Genomic DNA, 22,047 nt, shown 5'->3' with positions numbered 1-22,047 from the left:
ATTATGGCATAATGATGAGCTTAGAATCATAGAATCATAGAGTTGGAAGAGACCACAAGGGCCGAGTCCAACCCCCTGCCAAGCAGGAAACACCATCAGAGCACTCCTGACATATGGTTGTCAAGCCTCTGCTTAAAGACCTCCAAAGGAGGAGACTCCACCACACTCCTTGGCAGCAAATTCCACTGTCGAACAGCTCTTGCTGTCAGGAAGTTCTTCCTAATCTTTAGGTGGAATCTTCTTTCTTGTAGTTTGGATCCATTGCTCCGTGTCCGCTTCTCTGGAGCAGCAGAAAACAACCTTTCTCCCTCCTCTATATGACATCCTTTTATATATTTGAACATGGCTATCATATCACCCCTTAACCTCCTCTAAACATGCCCAGCTCCCTTAGCCGTTCCTCATAAGGCATCGTTTCCAGGCCTTTGACCATTTTGGTTGCCCTCCTCTGGACACGTTCCAGTTTGTCCGTGTCCTCCTTGAACTGTGGTGCCCAGAACTGGACACAGTACTCCAGGTGAGGTCTGACCAGAGCAGAATACAGTGGCACTATTACTTCCCTTGATCTAGATGCTATACTCCTATTGATGCCGTATAAGCATTCTAAACACAGGCCAGTTGTTCACCAGGCATCCTGAGCCATAAAGATAGAAGGTAGCTTTGATTTAGCTTTTGTTAGTTTTGTTAATCTTTAGATAGATCTTAAGGGCCAGAAACACAGTTTACACGGAGATGGTAAATGCATTCCTCCTTGGTTCCTGTTTATTTAGCTTAACCACGTATGCATGCTCAAGTAGGAAATAATTTCTTTGTAGTTAAAAGGATTTCTTCTGATCTGACTTTGTCCCATGTGGGTTTTTTTGAAATGTTCAAAGGACATCTGATTGGTTCTTACGAACACTGTGTAAAAAGTTCTTTTGTGAATAAAACAACCTGGGCCAAGGGGTGGAGAGATTATTATTGGTACTCCTCCCACAGTCTTGCTGGTCAAGCCTCGTGTGTATTTTATTAATCAGGGTGCAATCCTTCCTTGCTTTTGGAACGCAACACAGGATAAATTAAAGGGGAGGGAGGATGGATATAGCCAGAAAAGTAGGGGCGAAGTGAGGAATAAATAAAGAGAATCCAGTTGGAAGAGGTCTGAAATGAGGTCTGTTGTCAAGTACGGGAGTTCCCCTTTTCCTTCTGGTAGCTCACCGATAAGAATTAATGAACATTTGGTAGATTTATTTTCCTTTTATTACAGCATTATGTTGCAAGCACAAACAGGCAATCCTCCGTAAGGATATCAGTTGCTTACTCTGACTCCTCCTCACTTCCACAGCAAGAAGCATGCCAACGGGAAGTCCCTCCCCACCCCACTCGTCTCCTTTGTTCTCTGACACGCTTGGACCTCCAAGTTTGGAGGGAGGGAGGGGATCCCCACACACACACTCTCGACTTATGTATTGGCTAGCTGCTCTCTCAGGATGTGGGCCTCTGCCATTGATTAAAGGAATGGGGTGAGGTCAGCCAGCTCACAAGAAAGATGCACGCTTTTCCTTGACAGAAGAGGGAGAAACTGGACAGAAATAGTGGGGGAAGGGATTTGAAAAGGAAACAGTTGAAGGAAATCATCTTCCTCCTTCAGACATGATAATTTGCGTGTTGAGTTCCACAGTGCCACCCCCCAAATAATTACACACTTCACACATCAATTTTGTTTAAGGTTTTTGGCATAATTTTGGCCACAACTTTATTCAAATACAAAAAATGTGAGTGGTTGCTTAGGCATTGGTGACTATCTGTCCTTGCCCCCACAGGACAGAGCTGGCACTTCCGGACTCCACCGGAAGCCAGCGTGGGAAACAAGTATTGGGTGAGAAATGAGGCTGGGAATCAATCCAACACTTCTCACCCTCATGTTCCGGTGGGGCTTGCACGGCCCAAGCCCGGCTCCACGGACAGGACGAAAGAATGGCAAGCCCCTGGATTCCTTTAACGGAATTCCCTTTCCGCATCATTTGGAGGGGTAGGCACTTACCCCTCCAAGCACCAATTAACCAATGCCTAACCGCCATGGAGCCTCCAGCTCACCGCCAAACCACTCACAGCCCCAACCAAGACCTCAGCTTGGCAGCCACCGCACCTAACCAAGCCTCATTCCCTGAAGCAGAAAGGTGCACGCCATCATCTCGGAAAAAGGATGGCATCTTAAAAAGAATCGCAGGGTGAGAAATCACATCTCCACCCAGCTCAGCAATCCGGTGTGTCACAGCAGAATTGATGCGCTTTCTGGCCCTTTCTGTGGCGACTGGGCAATGACTGCCCCTCCAGACACATCGTTGCAAAAGCTGAGACCAAAATATCATTGCTGTAGGCACCATTGCCCGCAATGTCCCCAAGTCCGTCCAAATTGCAGCACGCAGTGAAGAACGGCCCATAGCCACCAGGTCGTTCTCTCCCAGCTGTATTAAACCAAGACCTCAGCTTGGCCACCACCGCACCAATCCAAGCCTCATTCCCTGAAGCAGAAAGGTGCACGCCATCAGCTCGGAAAAAGGATGGCCTCTCAAAAAGAATCTCGGGGTGGGAAATCACATCTCCACCCAGCTCAAAAATCTTTTTTGAAACAGCAGAATTGATGAGTTTTCTGGCCCTTTCAGTGGCAGCTGGGCAACGACTGCCCCTCCAAATGCGTCGTTGCAAAAGCTTTGACCAGAAATTTTTTTGCTGTTGGCACCATTGCCCGCAGCGTCTCCAGGTCACCCAAAATCGCAGCACGTAGCGAAAAACAGTCCATGGCCACACAGGTCATTCTCACCCAGCTGCACCCCAACAGCAGTGGGCGGCCCTTCCAGCAGCACCTGCCTCCGAATGAGCGGCAGGAATTCTGGCCGGCGCATTCCCCGTCTAGACAGCCAAGGCAACTGCACATGGAGGAAGGCCGAGACCCAGTCCCAATCCGGACTGCCGTGCACTGATGCCAGCCCAATGCATGATGCTGTGCCCCACCATCCAGATGCGGACAGCTGCTAAACCTAAGATAAAACAAGCAAAAATTGTAAGACACCAATAATGTTAATGAACATAACCTTTGAAATCATTCGATTTCCAACGACCTGTATTTTATTTCCACCGCCTTATTAACATGCTTTCCGGCCTTCTTGGTGGTAGTTTGTCTAGGCATTGGTTCCCGACTAGCTGCACCTGACCTCAGCAGGGCAGCACTGACGACTGGGCCCCACCATATCGTCAGTACCAGCAAACATTGTGGGGGAGCAATGAATCCCAAGGCAATCGCATCCCGCCAGGTGTCGTTCCCCATAGGGGACAGATGCACCCCATCTGCCCTAAAGAGGGCAACAGCCTTGAAGAAAATTAGGAGGGTGCAATATTACAGAACCACCTAAAGCAAGGTCCTATTTTATTTTATTTGTTATTTTATTAACTTTATTTATTTTCTTTATTTTATTCTATTATCCACCGCCTTATTAACATGCTTTCTGGCCTGCTCGGTGGTAGTTTGTCTAGGCATTGGGTCCCAACTAACTGCACCTGACCTCAGCAGGGCAGCACTGACGACTGGGCCCCACCATATCGTCAGTTCCAGTAAACAGCATGGGGGAGCAATGAACCAGGATCAGACTCAAGCTCACCCCAAATGCTCCCAGGGACTCTTGCATGGCCCTACCCCTCAAAAGGGGTCAACAAAAGCATGGCGAATCCTTGGATTCCCTTAATGAAACATCTTTGCGCATTGGAGGGGACAGGTGCTCCAACCCCCCCTCCAGACCACCTTGAACCAATGCCTTAAATTATTTTGAGTCCAGGGAGAGCTGCCATCAACTCAATCCAAGCCCTCTTGCATGCAGGAATGCAAACTTATGCTGGAGGAAGACCGCAAACATTCTCGCCCAGCTGTACCACCAGCACTGCGGGAGGACCTGCACAGGTCACACTCGACCGCACCAAAGGAAGGATCTCCTCCCAAAGCATTCCCCATCTAGACATCCTGTATATGTTCACATGGGCAGGAAGACTGAGATGGCGCCCCAGTCCAAACTCGTCAACATGCTTGCCAGCCTAGTGTACAATGCTGTGGCCCAAATCTGCACAGCTGCTCCTATGAAAAAAGGAAATAACAGACAAGCATCAGCACAGACATCATTGTGACACTTCCTGATATAACCCTTGTCAGCGTCAGACTTCCAATGACCCGTATTCACAATCCTGTCTACTGACAGGCCCCCAGTGTGCAGCCGTTGCAGCAGCCCTATTCGGAAGGAATGAGGAGTGTTCAGCGGTAAGCAAGCCGCAGGCTGTAATAACTGGTGCACGACGTAAGCACATTGATGCCTGGCTAACGGGAACCCATTTTAATGCACTAGGAGCGGGCAAGCCCCCAGGGAATAAAAAGCCAAATATTCTGTTATCCGGGCAAGGGCCCTCCTCACCTGTGGCGGGAAGCCTGATTGTGGCACTCCTGTCCACTAAGTCTGTTTTAGAGTTACCAACTCTAATGACAAGCTCCAAAGGATAAGGAAAAGTCCAGAAGCAATAAGCCTCCAGACTCTCAGCCCCGTGCTGGCTCCAACAACCATTTTCCCAACCCTCAGTGCGAAAATGCAATGGACTGCTGAAAGGAGTCTCACCTTGATCTTTAACCAGCAGACAAGTTTTAACTTGTTGCAGATACTGCATAGGTAAAAATTGACCGACTTCCCGTCCACTGTCCTATGAGGTTGGAGGTTCCAACCTTCCAAGGCCCTGCGCACTGCAAACTTTATACAAGTGTCTCTGAAAAATAAAGCTTCAATGTAACAGACATTGCAGCGGACTGAATTCGGATAGTTATAACCGCATGCCCAATCTGCAGCAGGTGGACCAAATACTGCAGGATCTGCTCAGAGGATGGGGGCCAATTCTTCTGAATGGCCGAGAACTGCCAGCTTAAGGCTAAGAAATCCATCCAGGCCTTCCCATAAGAGGTAAAAGCAAAAGGGGAAATGGAAACTGCCGCTCTCTGTAATTACTAATTGTTGTCAAAATGCCACAGGTGGTCTGGAAAAGTCTGGCAATAGCTGAGTCTGGAGCCCAGGATCTGAAGCGCTTCATCTGAAAATCGGATAGTGTTTCAGTGTAATTTGGAGCGTAGAAAGCACAATATTAAACCTTAAGTGGCGCAGCTTGAAAGCATGAGTGGAGGGGCGGAGACTGTGCTAGAGTGTGAGGACTGTTTAGCCAAGACCTCACCACTACCTGGTTATCAGACCAAAAGCAGATCCGATGGTCACTGAACTCCTCGGGCCACATGTGAACTGCTACTACAATGGGGAAAACTCAAGAAAAGTTATGTCACATGATTGCCTCACCACACCTGGCTTGAGGCCATAGCTTTGCACACCAGCAGCCCTTGAAATAAAAACCAAAGGGCAAAGATCCAGCAGCACCAGCATGAACCTGAAAATCCCTGTGCGGGTTCAAGGTATCCTGCCATGGCATACATTCAGGAATTGCTACCATCGCCTGATATCTGCCTTCACCACACTTGGTAGGCATACACAAAGGTAAGGGGACCTCTGTCAGCATCGCCCTTGAGCCAGTGCCACCAACTGGACTCATCCACTTCAGCCCCAACTGGGCTAGGCGAGCTGGGTAGCACTTCCAGAGACCACCTTCTGCACAGGAACAGGTCAAAGTGCTGTGGACTCACAGCTTAGAGTTGTGAGCACCGGATTCACTCCCACAAGAAGACAGTCGTCGCACAGCAGAGTACAGCAGAGCATATAAACAACTCGGAGAGCAGCTCTGTAGAATATCTTCTTTTTTTATCTACAACTATACAAACTATATACAGAGCTTAATAGGTCTAAGCATAAATAAATGCTGCACTGCACTGAGTGTCTGCAGCTGCCCTTAGCAGCAACCTTATCTCTACACATGATCTCTAACACTCAGTCTCTCTCTCTCTCTCTCTGACACTGACTGACTGACTGATTTTGGTGCTGGAGCAGAATAAGTAGAGACCAGAACACGCCTCCTCCTTTCTGGAGAATCAGCAGACTCCTCAGGAGATTCTTGGATATGGGAGGGGTGAAATCTAGGCAGCCTGGCCTAGTGGGAAGATTAGTTAAGTGACCCAGCAAGATCGGATCTGGTGAAGCATCACTTGCTACAGAGGAAGTATTACAAAATAACTTCCTTCAAGGCAGACAGCTTCTCCATAGGCAAGTGGTATGTTTTAGCAACGATATCCAACTGGATCCCTAAATAAAATGGGAATATGGGCAAAAGGTATTGAGCTATTGCTTGCCAGCTTCCAGCCCCCGCTTGGGCAGGGGGCATCTTGTGCTGCCATCATGATATGTAAATTTACAGGGCCGACGCTGGCCAGAACCCCTAAAGAAGTCCCAACCAAGCTGCCGCCGAGCCAGCTTCCTTTTCAGACACACACTCTGTGCAATGCAAAAAACACACTCCGTGCAGTGCACACACTCTCCATGCAATGCAACTACACACTCCGTGCAATGCAAAAAACACGCTCTGTGCAGTGCAACTACACACTCCGTGCAATGCACACACAAACCCTCCGTGCAATGCAACTACACACTCCGTTCAATGCAACTACACACTCCGTGCAATGCAAAACACACTCCCTGCAATGCACACACCCTTCATGCAATGCAACTACACTCCATGCAATGTAACTACACACTCCGTGCACTGCACACACCCTCCGTTCAATGCAACTATACTCCGTGCAATGCACACACACTCCGTGCAATGCAAAAAACACACACTCTGTGCAATGCAACAACACACTCCATGCAATGCAACTACACACTCCGTGCAATGCACACACACCCTCCATGCAATGCACACGCTCGGTGCAATGCAACTGCAAATCTCCTAGCAATGCAATGCAATTGCAGCCCGTGCTCTGCAACATAAACTGCAATGCGGGCACGCAAGGTGCTTTCTCCCAGTTGCATATTGCAAACGTGGCGCCCGTTACATCCCTTGCAGTGAGGTAACCACCAAAAGGACCTAAGTGTCCAGGTAGAGCAATGGGGGAGCATGCAGCTGTCCCATACAGGGACCAATCCTGCAACCTAGGCATTACCGGCACTATCCGCTGACCCAGTGAAACCAATGCTTCATGGACCACATGGGGACACTATTCAGGCCGGAAACACTTCCAGGCCATCGAATTCTAGGGCAAAGCCCTAGGATCACCTGCTAGGCCAGGCATAAATGTTTCCAGTGAAATAGCAGAGTTGAGGTAGCCCCCAGCTTGTCCAGGTACCCCTGCTTGCCCTTTTTGAGGGAAGCACCCCTTCAAGAAACCCAGAGTTCTTTTATCACAAATGGGCCGCTTAAGGAAAATAAACTTGTTCAGAAACAGCATAGTTCAAGAGCATATACAGAGTGCTCATAGTCCTTGGAGGCACAGAGAGCCATAAAGCCAACCTTCGGGGATACTATAAACGAAAGTGATACCAGCTAAGCTGGGAACAGCCCTGACTAGCCCCACAATTTCAACAAGAGAAATGGGGGAAACCTTTTTGCGAAAGAAAGCCCCTAACGGGGGGCTCTCTCCCTATTGGGAAAGGCAAGCCACAGATACAGGGAGAATCTTCCCACAGGGCAGGGTAAGGGGTGGGGTGGGAAATCGAACAGGAAAAGGGGGGAATTAAATTATTTAAGGGACTAGAGAGGATTAAAAAGAAAGGGGAAATAAAGGGGGAATTAAATTATTTAAGGGACTAGAGAGGATTAAAAGAAAGGGGAAATAAAAAATAAAGAAATGTAACCAGACAATGAGAAGATTGTCCAAGTGCTCCATGTGATCCGATGCAAAACGGCCAAGAGGACGTCCCTACGTCTGGCCCTTCTATTTATAACTTCTGACTCCTCCTCCAAATTGGTAACAATCATATTTCCCCAGCAACCCGATTAACCCTAAAGGCCAGGGTTGCAGATTAATTTGCCTAGTCGTGGCTGGGCGGCCTGTTCCCCAACCGCAACACGTGCTCTCTGTTAGGGAGAACACGCTTTCCCCTTTTAGACACCATTTGTGAGTTGGTACAAGCCTTGCCTTTGTTCCTCAGGTTTCTCTTTCTTGGGTTACTTAATTATAGAAGCTGTATGTTTCATTGGGGAACTTGATTGGCCTCCACCGTCACTTACGGACACATAGAAGACAATCTTACTTGGCTATGAGTGATTGCTGAAGAAGTAGCTACAATAAACACCAGTAAGGCCTGCACACAGTTGGCCAGGCTTCCAACCAATACGCTCATCATCCCACAAGAAAAAGCTGGTCTTATGCTGACAGGCAGGACAGTGAAATGGGGCTACCCAACAGACATGAGAAGTGTTTCTGCATAGTGGCCGGGCAGGGTAGCAGGAGAGGGATGAATCCCCCTTCCCTGTTCATATATAGCCTAAAAGTAAGACCATTTCAATCTTGCCTCTTCTGCAACTGTTTCCTCATTTCAAAGTTTGCAAAGTTCAGTCACACAACCCGTCGCTGGCCCAAACTCTGAAACGACGTTAGCGATTTCTTGCAAACATGTTTTTCCTGTTCAGTGAACCACACAGACAGACCCGGGAGTTGCAGTGGTAAACTTTATTTCTCATATAATTATGGAAATTACAGTGATCTATTCTTCTCCTGAAACCAAAACTCCAAGGAATTTCTCCAGAGCTCAGTAATCTAAACATCACCATCAAGGGTCGTATTATGCAGCTTATCACATGGATAGCAAAGTAACATAAATCCTCCTCAAAATTATAAATAGATTTTGTTTATTAATAAGCCTGAGGTGAGATTTTGGGCAGGCTGGGTCTATGCCAGTTTCCTTCACTGCCTTTAAATCTGAATTCATGGCTGGTCTGAATGGCGGTGACTCTCTCTGGTGCTGCTAGAATGATGTCACTGCTCCTGTGCCAGGCAGTCTGGGGGATGCAGAAGGCAAAATGCTCGTTCAATCTCTCCTTGTATTTACAGGAACCAGTGAATTATTATAGGTTAGGAAACTACCTTGTGAGTGGAGTCATCTCTCCAAAACTTGCTGTATTGGAACCCTATGCCTTCTCCCAGCCACCTTTCATTGGGATTCTTGAGTAAGTAACTACATGCTGAAGGGGTTAATTCTGCCCCACCTGCATTGTGACTGACCTCAGCTAACAGGGGGTGACAGACTATATTGGTGTGAGTTGGGGAAAAGGTGTTAGGCAGCCAGACCAGTTTCTTGATAGGTAAAGGGATCCCTGACCATTAGGTCCAGTTGTGGCCGACTCTGGGGTTGCGGTGCTCATCTCACTTTATTGGCCGAGGGAGCAGGCGTACAGCTTCTGGGTCATGTGGCCAGCATGACTAAGCCGCTTCTGGCAAACCAGAGCAGCACACGGAAACGCCGTTTGCCTTCCCGCTGGAGCAGTACCTATTTATCTACTTGCACTTGACGTGCTTTCAAACTGCTGGGTTGGCAGGAGCAGGGACAACCTTGCTAGTGATGTTAATTGCTTACAATGATCTTTCAGATATCGTATAAATTTACTCCAGTCCTTTAGAAATACTTGATCGTGCTGGGAAATGGTATATAATGACTTATATAAAATGTTTAAAAATACTTTTGTTAAAAAAACAGAAGCCTTTCTATTGGGCATAGTGGGTGACGAGATACCAAGGGAAGATAAAAGACCGTTTATGCATGCAACAACTGCAGCAATAATTCTTTTATCCCAAAAATGGAAACAAGAAGTACCAATGGATGAAGAGTGGCAGATGAAGATGATGGACTTTTCAGAACTGACGAAGCTGACAGGAAAAATCTGAAACCAGCACGATCAAGTATTTCTAAAGGACTGGAGTAAATTTATACGATATCTGAAAGATCATTGTAAGCAATTAACATCACTAGCAAGGTTGTCTGAAGGCTTGTAATGAGAAATTTTCTATCTTTCTATATTAATTTAATTTTTTGAGATATTTTGTAATGAGTGTAATTAGAACCGGATAACGTATAAATTGCAATGATATAAAGGTTAATTTTGAAAGGTTTTATATTATTATTATTCTTTGGCAATCACTCGTAGCCGAGTAAGATTGTCTTCCATAAACACGATTTTAACAATGAGTCCATAAGTGACTGTGGAGGCCAATTCTGGATCCACACGTCCTTCCACAATGTCCTGCAATGTCAGCCTCCTTATTATCATGTCCTAATTCTTGTACTTGCTTTCTTCGCTTCTCTAATAAAGCAAAACAGCATATATTCCATTATACTCTCCCTTTATTAAAGAAAGAACGTGGCATCTTGTTTTCACTGAGAGAAAAATGGGAGGTTGTCGTAACTGTTTGTTTGCTTGCTTGCTTATTTGCAGAACGTCTCCTACAAGATACTGGCATGTCCTGTCCTTCTTATTTGCCATTCATGAAATCAATCAGGAGCCCAATCTCTTACCCAACATCACCCTCGGATACAACCTCTTTGACACCTATTTTGATGGCAGACTGGTTTCCGCTGCCATGCTAAACCTGCGTTCTACTGGAGAAAAGAGTATTCCAAACTATTTCTGTGGAACAAGGAAGAATGCATTGACTGTCATTGAAAGGGCTGAATCTGACATCTCCATCCAGATTTCAAGCATGGCAGGCATTTACAAAATCCCACAGGTATGGACTTGGATGACCACCTATTGGAGATTCCATAATAGTGGATGGTTTCTTTCAATGCCTCCCACTTTTATTTCTTGATGGAATTGTCTGTATCTTGTCCACCCTGCATAACCATATGTGGATCTAAGTAAGAGGGTGAGGACAGCAGACGAAGAGAGAAGCCCAGAGATAACAAAGCCGGGCTCAGAGCAGCTAACAACAGTAAAAATAGCACAATTTACATCACATCACAGTCAATTAATTAAAATACATTCTAAAATCAATTCAGAATCAAATTAATGACCTAACCCTAACCATTGGGCTAGAGTTCTATGAGGATTACAGAAGGAGAGAGGGGGTCAGACTGTGCCTTGACACAACCAGGCACAACCAGGAAGTTACTCAACACAAAAAGTATATATAGACAGACCAGGAGGGTCAGAGAGAGTTAGGAGTTGAAATAAAGCTTGTATAAATAAAGTTACATGTTTTATAATACTCCTACTTGATTCTGAATGGTAATCAACACCACTTGAAACACCGGCACAAAGTCTCTATCCATCCACAAGTCTATGCCTTAGTTTAGCAGATTTTCAATTATATTCAATACCGTCTCATGAAAGTGATGTTTCTCCTAAGTATTCAAAACACTTTCCCCCCTTCTCTCTGGACACACACACACACACACACACAACCTAGTGTGCTGAAGAAGAACAATATATAGGCTTAAAACCACCATTTACACTGGGCTCAGTGAAGGTATGGAAGAGGTTCAGCCCTCATAGTGGTGTCCTCAAAGATACTTCCACTTGATCTGTTGTTGAAGTGAAAGGTTATCAATTACTCATCCTCAGCTGACAGGTTGAGCTCTTTTAGGTTTTTGTTTCTTATGAACAGATACCTGGTATCCTTTCTTTCCTCACTAGGTCAGTTACGGCTTTGCTCTTGATGATAAAACTCAGTTCCCTTTTGTCTACCGGATGATCCCAAAGGAAGAAATCCAGTACAGGGGGGTTATCCAACTTCTCCTGCAGTTTGGATGGACATGGATTGGAATCTTTGCTCCAGACAATGACAATGGAGAAAGGTTCTTGGATGCCTTGACACCGTTGATGACTAGCAGTGGAATTTGTTTTGCCTTCTCAGAAAGAATACAACACATGACAGCGTACCAAATGAATGAACTACCTGCCAGGTGGAGACAAGTCAATGTATATCTTTATTATGGGGACTCGTCTTATGATTTTGTGCCAATATTCCACCTACAAGAAATATTTGAAAATTTACAAGCTGGGGGTAAAGTCTGGATCACAACAGCTTTTCCAGACATCAACATGAATTTGAGTTACGATATTGATTTCTTCATGTACACCCATGGTTCTTTGTCCTTCACCATGAAGACTAGAAAATGGACAAAATGTGACCACTATGAGCCATTCTCTGACGAAATACAACAATTTTGGGAGAAGTCATTTCACTGTTCATGTCCAGAGAATGTGCTGCCCATGAAAGGCTGGACAAGATGCACAGAGAAAGAGAAACTGGAGATTCTTCCCCAAGAGGAGATTGAAAGGGCCCTGTCTCAAGACAGCTACGTTACTTACAGCAGCATCCAAACTCTGGCACTTGCCTTAAACTCGGCATATTCATCCAGATCCAAACAGATGCTGATGATGAGTAGAGGAGAAAGTTGGGGACGTGGAAGACTGCAGCCATGGCAGGTATTCCCTTTTGTTAACTGCAACCTACTGTCTAATTCTGGAATCATTGTTCTTCACTTAAATGGTGCCCCAAATGTGTTGATTCAAGTGGATGACTTCACCCTACCTGATATTAGAATTTGACCTTAGGGTTCACACTGAGTTTTTATACGTGATGAAGCTGGCTCTGCTGATCTCCAAAATATTGAAGGAGAATGTGGGTGGGCAACGACTTAAGAATGAATCTCAGATTTGATTGTGGAAAGCCAACAGCAGTCAACCACTATGCGTCCAAATGTGACACAGGTCCCAATTCATAGGAGATTAGAGTGTTGGAGGTGTAATAGAATGACTGGAACCTTATACCATATGTGGTGGCCATGTCCGGAAATTAAGAAATATTGGAATATGATACATGAGGAAATTAAAAAGCTAATAAAAACATAATAAAATAGCAGAATCATATTCATTAGGAATTTTGAATGGAGACATCCCGAATGACAAAATTAATATTTTCTTGTACACGACAACAGCAGCGAGAATGTTAATGGTCAATAATTGGAAAGGAAATTATGTTCCAACTAAAGAAGAATGGCTGAATAAATTATGTGAATACTTGGAATTAGCAAAGTTGACTGATTTGATAAGACAAAAACCAAAAAATATAACCCAGAAGCAATGGAAATGTTTAAATGATTATTTATGTAGACAAAGATTAAATGTAAAGTATTTGTTGTGTTTAGAATAGATTTATGAAAGATTTTAAAAACATTGTTTAGAATATTTGTGTGAGATTGTATGGGGAAAATACGGAATAACAGATACAATCTTGCTTAAAATGTATATAGGAAGTGCAGTGTAAGCAATGGAAGTCAATCAATGAAATTTTATCAATATTTTCATATTGAGATTTTGTAGAAAAAAATTGGAAGAAATTCTTCCAACTTTCTTTCTTTTCTCTCTTTATTTTCTTCTTTTTTCTTTTCTTCTTTTTTCTTTTCTTCTTTTTTATATATGTGTGCTTATCTGAAATATATATGTATGTTTTGCTTATATTTTGTAATAATGATGTTAAATTAATTAATTTAATAATAATAATAATAATAATAATAATAATAATAATAATAATAATAATGGAGGGGGAAAGAGTGCAATATACAATAGGCTTCAGTACTTTCTTAATGCTGGTATTTTCTCTGTCATCCCAGCTTCACCATTTCTTAAGAAACGTCCAGTTGTTTAACACCTCCAGGGGCGGATTGTATTCAGATGAGAATGGGGAGCTGGCAGCCGACTATGACATTGTGAACTGGGTGATGTTTCCCAACGAGTCTCGTGGCAGAGTGAAAGTTGGGAGTGTAGAGAGACAGGCAGCCTCACATTTAAAGCTCACCATTAACCCAGAAGCCATTGTGTGGCCTTCACATTTTAACAAGGTAGGCAGAATGAATTGTGTGCCTGTCCCTTTGTGACATCTATTAAGCTCAAATAACTTAAAGGGTGTATTCAGAAAATGAACTTATTCCTATCCGATTGATTTTCTCACTAGTCTAGGGCTGATCTCAGGGATTATAGAAAGAGCAGAGAGCCTTTTCAAGTTTATGTAGCTGAGTTCTCATACTTTAGCATGAGTTCCGATGTCTGGACCGACCGGATGAACACATTCGAAACAGGGATTTCCATCCAGTGATCTCATTGTCCCATTTGGGATTTCACATGGCTGGATCACTGCCACTATGGTTTGAGTGATGGAGAGCAATGCAACAACACTCCCGGTAATGTGGGCAGTTTTTTCCAGCCTGTGGATTATCCTTCAGCAGCAAGTACACTTGTAGACATTCATTTCTCTTTATTGAATGAAAGAACGTTTGGATGGAACTTTGGTTTTGAGACATCACATATTGCACTTGAACCTGATTTTGGTATTGCACACATTATGTAAAAGCTATATTTAAAGAAACGGAAACTTGTTTTTACATTTTGTCTTTGGAAATTTCTATATAATTGCATACAGAGTTGTATGAGCTGTGCTTCTTTAATGTAATATATGCATAATCTGAGTGGCAACTGGACACTGGATTCCAAAAGTCGCCAGTCAACCTTTGGCTCAGTGCCCTCCTTCCAATGCCAATAAAACTGCCACATATTCCCTTTTCTTTCTTTCTTTTGTTAGATCATTTTAATTAATTTTCCAGTAAAAGACATCCAACTAACATATAAAATCATAATCCAATAAAAATAAAAAAACTGAATAAAAAAGGTCGAATTCTCTTCCAAATTGTAAAATTTTGATTTTACGGCTTCCCATAGTCTGAACCTTGAAGCATGTCCAAATCTCAGTCCTGCCTCTCGTCAATATTTCCATATTTCCACATCTCGATTTTAACACTCCAAACTTCTTTGTCTCTGGCTCTGTGATCCTCAATCATGTCAGAAATCATATAACCTTTCATCTGTTGAATACAGATTTGTTTATGTACTATACTTTTTCAACTGTGTGTGTGTGTGTGTGTGTGTGTGTGTGTGTGTGTGTGTGTGTACACTAGCACAGCTTCATCTGGCTCCATTCCAATCTGGGCTGTTATCCAACTCTCTGAAAATTAATGTCATGGCAACTCCCAAATTGTTAATCTTTACCATCCAAGTTGTTGTCCAAACCTTCCTTTTAAGATTTAGAAATACAGTACCTTCCACCTTATTGAATTGTTCTTCATAATTATTAAGCAGACTGTTTGCTGTATTGCAGTACAGTGGTACCTCGGGTTACATCCGCTTCAGGTTACAGACTCCGCTAACCCAGAAATAGTACCTCAGGTTAAGAACTTTGCTTCAGGATGAGAACAGAAATCGTGCTCCGGCAGCGTGGCAGCAGCAGGAGGCCCCATTAGCTAAGTGGTGCTTCAGGTTAAGAACAGTTTCAGGTTAAGAACGGACCTTTGGAACGAATTAAGTACTTAACCCGAGGTACCACTGTATATCAGTCATTTGGCAATCAATCAGACATATTCCCTTTTCTTAACAACTATTTCCTCTCCTAGCTTAGTATCAGACGTATGATCTTTCCTTGGCCCTCTGCTCTGAGATAATTGGAGCAGCAAAATTATGTACGCCAAAGTACTTTCTAAGCCATGCACTAGAGCATCAACAATATTTACCTAAAAGAGGGGGGGAGGTAGGGGAATCCATTAGGGTCATTTCAAACCCTATGACTCACTTCCATACCCTAACAATTTCCCTTCAATGCTCCTTTACTTTATGGTTAGACAATGCCTCGCTCCAGGTGTACCAAAAGCTGTCGACCTGGATATGCCAAGGTGGTTCAAGAAGGAGAGCCCATTTGCTGCTATGCTTGTGCTTCATGTACGGAAGGGACAATCTCCACCCAGGAAGGTGGGTGACTCCAGGGGAGAGGGCATTTGAAATATACTTAGAGTCAAGAATGGATTTCATGCTCTTTATTCAGCTCATAGTGGTGAGGAGGGAATGGAAGTCCCCTCAAAGTATCTGCTGTATATACATTATTTACACAATGGGCTGCACGTAGAATCATAGAATCATAGAATCATAGAGTTGGAAGAGACCACAAGGGCCATCGAGTCCAACCCCCTGCCAAGCAGGAAACACCATCAGAGCACTCCTGACATATGGTTGTCAAGCCTCTGCTTAAAGACCTCCAAAGAAGGAGACTCCACCACACTCCTTGGCAGCAAATTCCACTGTCGAACAGCTCTTACTGTCAGGAAGTTCTTCCTAATCTTTAGGTGGAATCTTCTTTCTTGTCCTGTTTTATGCAGGATGGGTGGCAGCCCTAAACCTGACCTTCTTGAATTGTGGTGCCCAGAACTGGACACAGTACTCCAGGTGAGGTCTGACCAGAGCAGAATACAGTGGCACTATTACTTCCCTTGATCTAGATGTTATACTCCTATTGATGCAGCCCAGAATTGCATTGGCTTTTTTTAGCTGCCGCGTCACACTGTTGGCTCATGTCAAGTTTGTGGTCAACCAAGACTCCTAGATCCTTTTCACATGTACTTCTCTCTAGCCAGGTGTCACCCATCTAGTATTTGTGCCTCTCATTTTTTTGCCCAAGTGCAATACTTTACATTTCTCCCTGTTAAAATTCATCGTGTTTGTTTTAATTGGCTAATCCCGGAATTCTCCTGTAGGCCAATCAGGCTAATCAGGCTAATGATTGGCTAATCCTGGAATTCTCCTGTAGGCCAATCAGGTTGTGGATTCACTTCTATCCGGAGCTGGATTGGGTGACTCCTGCAGACCAGTCATACTGCCGCATTGTTCTAGGACCAATCAGACTGCTGCATTCTGAATCCTATTGTTCTAGGACCAATCAGACTGCTGCAGTTTGGATCCTTTTCAACTCAGTACATAACAGCATTCTTTGGGAGAACTGAGATAGGGCAGAGATCCCATAAAAGGCTGACAAGGAAAACAGTAAGAGAAAAAAGAGAAAGGTAGAGAGGGAAACGAAGACAGGAGTGCCTGGCGTGCTCTGGTCCATGGGGTCACGAAGAGTCGGACACGACTAAATGACTAAACAACAACAACAGAGAGGGAAACTGTGCACATCAAAGAATGCACGGAGGAGAGGTGGAGAGAAACAGGCACTTCGGGGAGGTAGCAGAGTACACATAGAATAGTAGAAACATGGTTGGAAGGGACCCCAAGGGTCATCTAGTCTAAAGCCCTGCAATGCACACTGAGTGTAAAAGGAGAAAGGCAAAAAAAAAAATGGTAGGCTATTAATAAAAACACCAAGAGGCACGTAGAGGAGAGAAGGGGTGTGTGTGCTTCTCCGTTTAGAGATATTAGATCAATATATTCTGCACAAAGGGGGGAGGTGGAATCACAATGCCTAGAGAACCAGTGCTTATGCTGAGTTTGAGAAAGGCTGAACTACGGAAGCTCCTGCAATGTGGAAAGAATGTCATAGTTTGCATTTAAATCATGACTGTTGCCCTTAGTAGTTTCTAGCCATTTTTAATCGGCCCTAGGGAGATAACGTGTGAGAACCCCTGCCACAATGAATTACATGGTTTCAACTAGGGCCTGGGCCTTTTCAGAACTGGCCCCGACGTGGTGGAATGCTCTGTGACAAGAAACTAGGGCCCTACAGGACTTGACATCTTTCTGCAGGGCCTGCAAGACAGAGCTGTTCCACCAGGCCTTTGGTTTGGACTCCGTCTGACTCTTATGTTTCCCTCCCCTTATGGTCTTGATTTATCAGCTACTTTAAAATGAGGCAGCATTTTAAATTGCATTTTAACCTGTATTTTAAATTGGTTTTTCCCCCCCTTTCCTTCACCCCCCCTCTCTTTCTCCCCTATTATGTTTTTACTGTGCTTTTACTGGTGTTAGCCGCCCTGAACCTGGCTCTGGCCGTGGTGGGCAGGGTATTAAATTTATTGTTATTATGTTAGGTTTTTTTTCTTTTTAATTGCCTTGGAATGCACACTGCAGGAGAGATAGTTTGGGGGATTTGCCCACAGCAAATATAACCTTTTGTGATTCTAATCTCCCTCTGTTTTAAATGTGATTTGGACATGCTAATCTCTAAAGATACAAGCCTGATTCTCTTATTTATGTTAGGGCTACAAAATTTGCTCCCCTTCCTTTCAGATGCAGGCTATTGCACCAAATGTCCAGATGATCAGCATCCAAACAAGGACCAAGATCAATGTGTCCCCAAGATCACCACTTTCCTTGCCTACACCGAACCTTTGGGCCTCATCCTAGCTTCCTTTGCCCTATTCTTGTCCATAACCACAGTATTTGTTTTAGGAATCTTCATTAAATACAAGGAAACTCCGATAGTCAAAGCCAACAACCAGGACCTCTCCTACATCCTCCTCATCTTCCTCGTACTCTCTTTTTCATCTTCATTCCTGTTCATTGGTCAGCCAATGAACACAACCTGCCTTCTCCGACAAACAGCCTTCAGCATCATCTTCTCAGTTGCTGTGTCTTCTCTCTTGGCCAAAACCATCACCGTGGTGCTGGCCTTCCTGGCCACAAAGCCAGAGAACAGGGTGAGGAGATGGCTGGGGAAGACCTTTGCCAACGCCATTGTCATTTCCTGTTCCAGTGTCCAACTTGTCATCTGCACCATCTGGCTAGGGATCTCTCCTCCTTTCCCGGAGTCTGATAAGCACTCCCAGCCTGGGGAGATCATCCTGCAATGTAACGAAGGATCTGTTGCCATGTTTTACACTGTCCTTGGCTACATGGGGTTCCTGGCTGCCATCTGCTTCACGGTGGCTTTCCTAGCCAGGAAGCTGCCTGGGGCCTTCAATGAAGCCAAGCTGATCACCTTCAGCATGCTGGTCTTCTGCAGTGTTTGGGTGTCCTTTGTGCCCACCTACCTGAGCACAAAGGGGAAATACATGGTAGCTGTTCAGGCCTTCTCCATCTTGGCCTCCAGTGCTGGGCTTCTGGGCTGCATCTTCATCCCCAAGTGCTACATTATTGTACTGAGGCCTGATCTGAATACAAAAGAGCACCTCTCAACAAAAACAAAAGATGGCATCTGATACTTAGTTCTAAAGAAAGGGACCGTTTTCTAAGGAAAGGAAAGGGTCCAGAATCCTGGCTTCCATTGGAGGCAAACAAAATTCTCAAAAAGATACAGAACCTCCTGCTTCCTAAAAGATTTTCAGGTTCCCTGTTCTTTTTCCATACCACATGCCTTCTCAGTAGTGGCACCCATCCTGCGGAACACCCTCCCATCAGATGTCAAGGAGATAAATAACTATACAACTTTTAGAAGACATCTGACGGCAGCCCTGTAGAAAGGATCATGCATGAAGTAATCATGTAAATAATGCTATGAAAGTGCCTTGAAAGGTATGCTTTTTGTTCACTCTTTGGAGAAATTCCACTGGGCCAATTTGAGTTGCAGCTTGAATAAACCTGTGCTTTTTCCACACACTGTTCTCCTCATTGGCTCGAAGAACTGGCGTAGCCTAGACCCTCTTTGGTAGGGTAAACCCTGAACCTATTTCAGTGTTCTCAGGCCTACTAAAATCTCAACAGATTCACTGCGAAATATGCTGACATACTGATTGTCTGGGGGTATACATTTAGATGAGGCAGATCTACTAATATTTGGCTGTGTAGCACCCTGCTTGTGGTTAACGCTTAGCTGGAATGAAATATTCAATGTAGCAATAGAGAAATTAAAATAATAATTTATTTGTCAGACAAATAAATGAGAGACACAGTGGTATATGGATACCAAAGCTCTGCCCACTCCAGCCCTGATGGCCAGCACTTATATTTCCTCAGCAAAGCCCCCTTGCTCCTCCTTTGGCTGCCTCTGTGCAATCAGCCTGGTTGAAATTCCTATTGGCTGTTTGCTAGAACCAATCATAAAAGATACACCCATTTCCTATTACCTTTTATGGGAGACAAAGAGCTATATTTCCTTCTATCCATAAATGGCAGACAAGTAGCCATATATCTTACATTTGCCTCGACAAGGCACCTTAATTACCAGATCATCTTTGCCCTATTGCCCTATTCACTCCAAAACAGATGGCTAAAACAGATGGCTCATGGTAACAGAGATCTTGGGTTCACCTTCTCACACACCATCAATGAAATAAGAATCTAACATAAGAATCTAACATTTCTTACTTTCTAAATCCTTTGCATACTTACATTTAAGCCAATATATTTCATACATTAACATATATAGCTTTTTAGAAGAAAAGGAACTTAGTAAAAAGGAAACAGCTTCAGAGAGAAGCCTCTTCAGTTTACAACCCCCCTTTCCCCAGCCAGCTGCTGTTCCTATTAGCTCTTGCCCTTTAACGTTATGAAAATATGGCTCAAGTCTAATAATAATAATAATAATAATAATAATAATAATAATAATAATAATAAATAATAATAATAAATTTTATTTATATCCCGCCCTCCCCAGCCGAAGCCGGGCTCAGGGCGGCTAACAACACTAAAATAGTGCAACATTATAAAAACATCATAAGAATTAATTAAAATCAAAATTGATGGCAACCATAAACTAAAGTATTGTAAAGATTGCCAAAGGAGGGAGTCAGGCTGCGCCCTGACCAAAGGCCTGGTGGAACAGCTCTGTCTTGCAGGCCCTGCGGAAAGATGTCAAGTCCTGCAGGGCCCTTGTCTCTTGTGACAGAGCGTTCCACCAGGTTGGAGCCGCAGCCGAAAAAGCCCTGGCTCTAGTTGAGGCCAGCCTAACCTCTCTGTGGCCTGGGACCTTCAAGATGTTTTTATTTGAGGACTGTAAGTTCCTCTGTGGGGCATACCAGGAGAGGCGGTCCCGTAGATACGAGGGTCCTAGGCCGTATAGGGCTTTGAAGGTTAAAACCAGCACCTTAAACCTGATCCTGTACTCCACCGGGAGCCAGTGCAGCTGGTATAGCACCGGATGAATGTGATCCCGCAGCGAAGACCCCGTAAGGAGTCTCGCTGCGGCATTCTGCACCCACTGGAGTTTCTGGGTCAGTCTCAGGGGCAGCCCCACGTAGAGCGAGTTACAATAATCCAGTCTGGAGGTGACCGTCGCGTGGATCACAGTGGCTAGGTCAGGGCGAGAGAGGTAAGGAGCCAACTGCTTAGCTTGGCGGAGATGAAAAAATGCCGCCTTTGTTATAGCTGCAATCTGCGCCTCCATGGAGAGGGAGGTATCGAAGATTAAACCCAAACTCTTAACGGACGGTGCTGGCACTAATTGCACCCCTGCAAGAGATGGGAGTTGCCCCCTCAATCCCATATCGTCCCGTCCCAGCCAGAGGACCTCTGTCTTCGAAGGATTTAACTTCAACCGGCTCCCATGTAACCATCCAGCCACAGCTTCCAGACATCTGGTCAGTGTGTCTGGGGCCGAGACAGGATGGCCATCCATCAACAGATAGAGTTGGGTGTCATCGGCATACTGATGGCAGCCCAGCCCAAAACTCCGGACAAGCTGGGCGAGGGGGCGCATAAAGATGTTAAAAAGCATCGGGGAGAGAATCGCACTCTGAGGCACTCCACACACCAAGGAGTGGCGTGATGACAATTCCCCCCCAAGCGCCACCCTCTGTCCCCGACCAGAGAGAAACGAGCGCAGCCATTGAAGGACTGTGCCCTGGATCCCCACGTCGGCAAGGCGGTGGTCCAGAAGTTCGTGATCGACCATGTCGAAAGCTGCTGACAGATCTAGAAGAATCAGCAGCCCCGACCCGCCTCGATTCAGCTGTCTACGAAGATCATCTGTTAGGGCGACCAGAGCCGTCTCGGTCCCATGACCAGCGCGGAAGCCGGACTGGAATGGATCCAGAGCCGATGTTTCATCCAGAAACCTACCAAGCTGTTCGGCAACCGCTCTCTCAATCACCTTACCCAGGAATGGAAGATTCGAAACTGGGCGGTAATTGGATAGATCTAAGGGATCTAATGATGTTTTCTTTAAGAGTGGACGCACCACCGCCTCCTTCAGTTCCCCTGGGAATGTCCCGGTGCCAAGGGACAAATTGATGATATCCCCCAGGGGGGCCCACACCTCGTCTGGACACGCTCTAATCAGCCAAGACGGGCACGGGTCGAGAGGACAAGTGGTGGGCTTTCCAGCTCGGAGGAGTCTGTCCACATCGGCTGGGGATATCCGGTCAAAGTGGTCCAATACTGGACCCGAGGACAGTCGAGGGGCCTCCAGTT

The 22,047-nt window shown here is 45.0% G+C and overlaps 1 protein-coding gene across 7 annotated transcripts in view; it reads left to right on the top strand.

The window, feature by feature from the left end:
• The window catches only part of LOC309527275 (vomeronasal type-2 receptor 26-like), a 49,577-nt gene extending 30,241 nt beyond the window's left edge, over positions 1-19,336 (top strand). For 5 of the 7 annotated variants that reach the window (XM_082213964.1, XM_082213965.1, XM_082213968.1 and 2 more), the window contains exons 4-7: positions 11,736-12,369; positions 13,557-13,784; positions 15,612-15,738; positions 17,989-19,336. In XM_082213964.1, coding sequence (XP_082070090.1) covers positions 11,736-12,369; positions 13,557-13,784; positions 15,612-15,738; positions 17,989-18,899 — 1,900 coding nt within the window. In that variant the 3' untranslated portion in view covers positions 18,900-19,336. Of the gene's footprint in view, positions 1-591; positions 655-8,995; positions 9,112-9,749; positions 9,891-10,374; positions 10,667-11,574; positions 12,370-13,556; positions 13,785-15,611; positions 15,739-17,988 lie in introns of those variants that run through there. The other 2 variants (XM_082213967.1, XM_082213966.1) reach the window with 2 other exon arrangements.
• The last annotated feature ends 2,711 nt before the right edge of the window (positions 19,337-22,047 follow it).

Source organism: Podarcis vaucheri (assembly GCF_965113315.1).
Source record: "Podarcis vaucheri genome assembly, chromosome: 2".
NCBI lineage: Eukaryota > Metazoa > Chordata > Lepidosauria > Squamata > Lacertidae > Podarcis > Podarcis vaucheri.
Note: the sequence above shows the minus strand (reverse complement) of the source record. Positions and strands in the feature narration are given on the sequence as shown.